This window comes from Lethenteron reissneri, unplaced genomic scaffold, assembly GCF_015708825.2.
Source record: "Lethenteron reissneri isolate LAM-NWPU_2019-01 unplaced genomic scaffold, ASM1570882v1 scaffold_379, whole genome shotgun sequence".
Lineage (NCBI taxonomy): Eukaryota > Metazoa > Chordata > Hyperoartia > Petromyzontiformes > Petromyzontidae > Lethenteron > Lethenteron reissneri.
Genome location: NW_026891901.1, coordinates 1 through 6,388, shown reverse-complemented (window position 1 = coordinate 6,388; position 6,388 = coordinate 1). Strand labels below are relative to the sequence as shown.

Sequence of the window (6,388 nt, the reverse complement as noted above, 5' to 3'; positions counted from 1 at the left end):
GCACAAGCTACTGGCAGGCCGGTCCTGGACCTAAGTTTTTTTGCGGGACATTGTCAAACTCGATTTCTAGACAATGTTTGTATGTTTCTGCTATTCTCCGATTCTCACCTTACAAAAAAGCCTCCGTTTGACGCAGTTTATGAATGTATCCCACCGTGTGCGTGTAAAATCCTTTGTTTCTTCTTTCTTTATGGACATGAGATGTATGTAGCATTGTTTAAAATACTTTTTACAGACTTTTGAAGGAGGTCTGGCCGTAATTTCCTCTTCTTCACTACTCGATGTTGACAACAAGGGCGCAGACATCTTGGACTAATGTTTACCTCTCGTCCCAAAAAGCAGCCACCTTATTGGTCTAGCGGGAAGCACGTGACGCAAAGCCTAATCACTGACGATTAAAATATGATTACGCGAGGAAAGAATATTTCCGACTTTAAACAGTAATAAAAAATAAACTGCAGGATTAGACATGGAGAACTTTTATTTTCACGGCCAAAAGCAATAGATCTTTTTTTTGGAATGAAAAGAATGTAGTGCCCCATATATGGGAACGGGATTAAACGTTAAACGTCTTCACCTTACGGCCTATAGGGGCTGTGTGCTCCGTATAACGTCGATTCAAGAGCACGAAGAGATGATGTAATGCAGCGATACCCGCAATTGCCCCTACAGGCCGCCAGGTGTCACCCTGTCACTACACGAATTAAGAGATCAAAGAGGAGGCACGTGAACGACAAACAATTATGGGAAAACACAGATCGTCGGGGAAAAAATTAACCCGTAAAAACTACGTTTTTCACTATAAATCCTTTATATGCGTGGCGGCTAGTGTCCTCTCGTCCTCTGGCTTGAGATGGCTGCCACCTATGGGTCAGATGATTGCATGCCACCATTAAGCAATTGGTAATTGAATATAATTATTTTTCCCTAAAAAGTGTAAAATTTTGGAAAAATGTTTTCACGAAATAAATTGTCACGCACAACGAGTCTGTGTGCAAAATGTCAGCTCGATTGGATCACGGGAAGTGGGTTAAAAACTACCGAAAGATTTGCACGGTCGTAAGCGCGCAAGCAAGTGAACTTAATATAAGGATTAAAAAAAATCTAAAGTGTTAAAACCGACAGGGGAGCGAGCGGTGAACGCCGTGAGAAAACCCCCAACGAGACACGAGAGACAAACGTCGAGATCCCGAGCGGAGGAGGCCGTGCCAGCGAACACGACTAAGACGCAGTGGGAGGAGGTGTGGAAGAATCGGCGGCGGCGTCGTCGACGTTGAGAAGTCGCCGCGGCGTGTGGAGGCCACCGCCACCGCGGACGAGAAACTGTGCGGGGAGAGGAGGCAGAGCGAGGTGACGGTGAAACACCCGTCACCGTAACGGTGAAACACCCGTCACCGTGACGGTGAAACACCCGTCACCGGGCAGAGGCCTCGTTGGGGCCGTGAGAAGTGCCAAAGTGATCTTCTTGGTTCTTTCGGTAAAGTCACGTAGAAAGGAAATAATAAAATAATAAAAATAAACATAATAAAATAATTCTCACGACGTTTCGGCCACAACGCAAGCAGCCGTCCTCAGGTGAAGAACAGGTCTGTCGAGGCGACAGCATCTGAGGACGGCTGCTTGCGTTGTGGCCGAAACGTCGTGAGAATTATTTTATTATGTTTTATTTTATTATTCTATTACTTCCATTCTACGTGACTTTACCGAAAGAACCAAGAAGATGAATCCCTGCAGTCACGAAAGCTTTACATCGAAAGGCCAAAGTGGCCGTGACGTTTGTACCGCTCGCCTCTCGTTCTGTGTTTCTATTTTACCGGGAAAGGCCCCTGCCGGAGCTGCTGTTCGACGCTTTTTTCGGAAGCGTCCCGGCCACCGCAAACGACGGCTCGACAAAGCGGTTAGTGCCATCATCAACATCATCACGTCTCCCCAGTGCTAGCGATGTTCACTACACACCACACCGGGTACTCATTTGAGGCCGAGTCGACCTAGGAGAGGCCCAGGACCAGTTCAGAAAATCGTCAGGAAGAGGGGCCTCTGGCACAAGATTATTCAATACAATTTTCATTCGTGATTTTGTCGTGATTAATCGAAGGTGGAGGGGTGACCAGCCCCTCGTACCCATCCAGAGCCCCCATTTAGCCGCTGTGGTGGTTACAAACGCCATGAAGGGAAAGGCCAATTTAAATTGGCCCTCCCCCCACGGCACTGCCCACCACAGCGTTCCAGTCCGGCACCACGAGGAGGTAGGGGGTTGTTCTTTTGCTTCCCACACAACAACAACAACAACCGCCATTGGCCACTAAGTGGCGGTGACGTCACCACGATGTTTGTGCCAGGCCATGTGCACCTTGAGGCCACGTGAAGTGTCGAACGCCCGCTGGCAGGAGGTCACGGGGCAGACCCAGGTGCCTACGGGTCGACTAACTGAGATGACCGAGATGACTGGCTGATGCACCACCTGTGCCCCCTACTGTGCCAACTTGCTGTGCTTTAGCCACCCCGCTCACACACACGGACGCACGCACACACAGACACACGCACACACGCACGCACAGACACACGCACAGACACACAGACACACGCACAGACACACGCACACACGCCACACGCACACAGACACACGCACACAGACACACGCACACACGCACACACGCACACACACACAGACACACACACAGACACACAGACACGCACACACACACAGACACACACACAGACACACACACACACACACACAACAGACACACAGACACACACAGACGCACCTGTAGTGCGGCGCGTCGGTGACGGCGGTGACGAGCTGGGTGAACGAGGGCCTGCAGGAGCTCTCCGCGTGCCAGCAGCTCAGCATGAGGCGACGGAGACACATGGGGCATCCCATGGGACGTGGCAGTCGCCAGCCACCTTCCACTGCCTCCAGCACCTGGGGGCACACAGAGACCCATAGACTACTCATAGAGACCCACAGACTCACCACACAGAGACTCACAGACTCACCACACAGAGACCCACAGACTCACCACACAGAGACCCATAGACTCACCACACAGAGACCCACATAATCACCACACAGAGACCCATAGACTCACCACACAGAGACCCACAGACTCACCACACAGAGACCCACAGACCCGCCACACAGAGACCCACAGACTCACCACACAGAGACCCACAGACTCACCACACAGAGACCCGCAGACTCACCACACAGAGACCCACAGACCCGCCACACAGAGACCCACAGACTCACCACACAGAGACCCACAGACTCACCACACAGAGACCCACAGACTCACACAGAGATCCACAGACTCACCACACAGAGACCCACAGACTCACACTACAGGGCTGCTGGTGCTGAACTCACGTCCCGGTTGCTCATGTCCCAGTATGGCCGCTCGCCGTGTGTCATCACCTCCCACATGACGACGCCGTAGCTCCACACGTCGCTTGCCGACGTGAACCTGAGCTGGGAAATCGCCTCCGGGGCGGTCCAGCGGATGGGGATCTTCCCCCCCTGGGGGACATTCACAATTTGATTTCGCCCTCGGCTTTCGCGGCCGATGTCGTCAGTACGCGGCGAAGGGTTTGGTATTAGGTTTTGACCCTTTCAACTGGTACAAAACTGACACCTTTATACAAGGCATCATGTTTGCAATAACCACAACACAAGCAGTCAAAATGCAAACAAAAAGAAACAACTCTGGTAATGATATGCACTGTCCTCGAAGCTGATTGGTCCACACCCGAGACAGCTTTTCTTAGAGTCTAGTCTCCATTGGTGTTGGACCAGATTGCGCCAAAAGGCGCACAACTCAACAGCGCACTATCAGAGTATTGAGAGCTCGGGGTGAAGCATTTACACTATGAGACTTCTCCTTTACCAGTGGCAAAATAAATTATTAGGTTTTTACCCTTTCAACTGGTACAAAACTGACACCTTTCTCCACCCACCTTTACCCGGGTGGTGTACACCGCCTCGGAGTGGTCGTCCGGCAGAAGCATCCGCGAGAGTCCGAAATCGGACACCTTGCACGTGAGCTCGCCGCTGACGAGCACGTTGCGGGCGGCCAGGTCTCGGTGCACGTAGCCCACGCGGGACAGGTGCCGCATGCCGCATGCCACGTCCCGCAGCATCCCCACCAGCTGGGGCAACAGCAAGTCGCCCTTCTTCTTCTACCACGTGGTCCAGGCCAGAGGGCGGGAGGGGGGGAGGGAGAGGGGGGGGAGGAGAGGGGGTGAGTCAGCTTTCTTCACACAGAGGGCTCGTTCACACTCACAGCTGCTGAGTCAGACTTTCTTCACACAGAGGGCTCGTTCACACTCACAGCTGCTGAGTCAGACTTTCTTCACACAGAGGGCTCGTTCACACTCACAGCTGAGTCAGCTTTCTTCACACAGAGGGCTCGTTCACACTCATAGCTGCTGAGTCAGGCTTTCTTCACACAGAGGGCTCGTTCACACTCACAGCTGCTGAGTCAGGCTTTCTTCACACAGAGGGCTCGTTCACACTCACAGCTGCTGAGTCAGCTTTCTTCACACAGAGGGCTCGTTCACACTCACATCAGCTGAGTCATGCTTTCTTCACACAGAGGGCTCGTTCACACTCACAGCTGCTGAGTCAGGCTTTCTTCACACAGAGGGCTCGTTCACTCTCACAGCTGCTGAGTCAGGCTTTCTTCACACAGAGGGCTCGTTCACTCTCACAGCTGCTGAGTCAGCTTTCTTCACACAGAGGGCTCGTTCACACTCACAGCAGCTGAGTCATGCTTTCTTCACACAGAGGGCTCGTTCACACTCACAGCTGCTGCTGAGTCAGGCTTTCTTCACACAGAGGACTCGTTCACACTCACAGCTGCTGAGTCAGCTTTCTTCACACAGAGGGCTCGTTCACACTCACAGCAGCTGAGTCATGCTTTCTTCACACAGAGGGCTCGTTCACACTCACAGCTGCTGAGTCAGGCTTTCTTCACACAGAGGGCTCGTTCACTCTCACAGCTGCTGAGTCAGCTTTCTTCACACAGAGGGCTCGTTCACACTCACAGCAGCTGAGTCATGCTTTCTTCACACAGAGGGCTCGTTCACTCTCACAGCTGCTGAGTCAGGCTTTCTTCACACAGAGGGCTCGTTCACACTCACAGCTGCTGAGTCAGGCTTTCTTCACACAGAGGGCTCGTTCACACTCACAGCTGCTGAGTCAGCTTTCTTCACACAGAGGGCTCGTTCACTCTCACAGCTGCTGAGTCAGACTTTCTTCACACAGAGGGCTCGTTCACACTCACAGCAGCTGAGTCAGACTTTCTTCACACAGAGGGCTCGTTCACACTCACAGCAGCTGAGTCAGCTTTCTTCACACAGATGGCTCGTTCACACTCACAGCTGCTGAGTCAGCTTTCTTCACACAGAGGGCTCGTTCACACTCACAGCTGAGTCATGCTTTCTTCACACAGAGGGCTCGTTCACTCTCACAGCTGCTGAGTCAGGCTTTCTTCACACAGAGGGCTCGTTCACACTCACAGCTGCTGAGTCAGGCTTTCTTCACACAGAGGGCTCGTTCACACTCACAGCTGCTGAGTCAGCTTTCTTCACACAGAGGGCTCGTTCACTCTCACAGCTGCTGAGTCAGACTTTCTTCACACAGAGGGCTCGTTCACACTCACAGCAGCTGAGTCAGCTTTCTTCACACAGAGGGCTCGTTCACACTCACAGCTGCTGAGTCAGCTTTCTTCACACAGAGGGCTCGTTCACACTCACAGCTGCTGAGTCAGACTTTCTTCACACAGAGGGCTCGTTCACACTCACAGCTGCTGAGTCAGACTTTGTTCACACAGAGGGCTCGTTCACACTCACAGCTGAGTCAGCTTTCTTCACACAGAGGGCTCGTTCACACTCATAGCTGCTGAGTCAGGCTTTCTTCACACAAGGGCTCGTTCACACTCACAGCTGCTGAGTCAGGCTTTCTTCACACAGAGGGCTCGTTCACACTCACAGCTGCTGAGTCAGCTTTCTTCACACAGAGGGCTCGTTCACACTCACATCAGCTGAGTCATGCTTTCTTCACACAGAGGGCTCGTTCACACTCACAGCTGCTGAGTCAGGCTTTCTTCACACAGAGGGCTCGTTCACACTCACAGCAGCTGAGTCATGCTTTCTTCACACAGAGGGCTCGTTCACACTCACAGCTGCTGAGTCAGGCTTTCTTCACACAGAGGGCTCGTTCACTCTCACAGCTGCTGAGTCAGGCTTTCTTCACACAGAGGGCTCGTTCACTCTCACAGCTGCTGAGTCAGCTTTCTTCACACAGAGGGCTCGTTCACACTCACAGCAGCTGAGTCATGCTTTCTTCACACAGAGGGCTCGTTCACACTCACAGCTGCTGAGTCAG

The 6,388-nt window shown here is 52.4% G+C and overlaps 1 protein-coding gene across 1 annotated transcript; it reads right to left on the bottom strand.

The window, feature by feature from the left end:
- Positions 1-1,272: 1,272 nt before the first annotated feature.
- On the bottom strand, positions 1,273-4,179 carry LOC133339817 (ephrin type-A receptor 4a-like; the record flags this gene model as incomplete). Its single annotated transcript, XM_061547957.1, has 4 exons — positions 1,273-1,323; positions 2,769-2,926; positions 3,371-3,520; positions 3,958-4,179. Coding segments are annotated over 4 exons (581 nt in total), but the record flags the coding sequence as incomplete, so codon positions are not given.
- Positions 4,180-6,388: the final 2,209 nt, after the last annotated feature.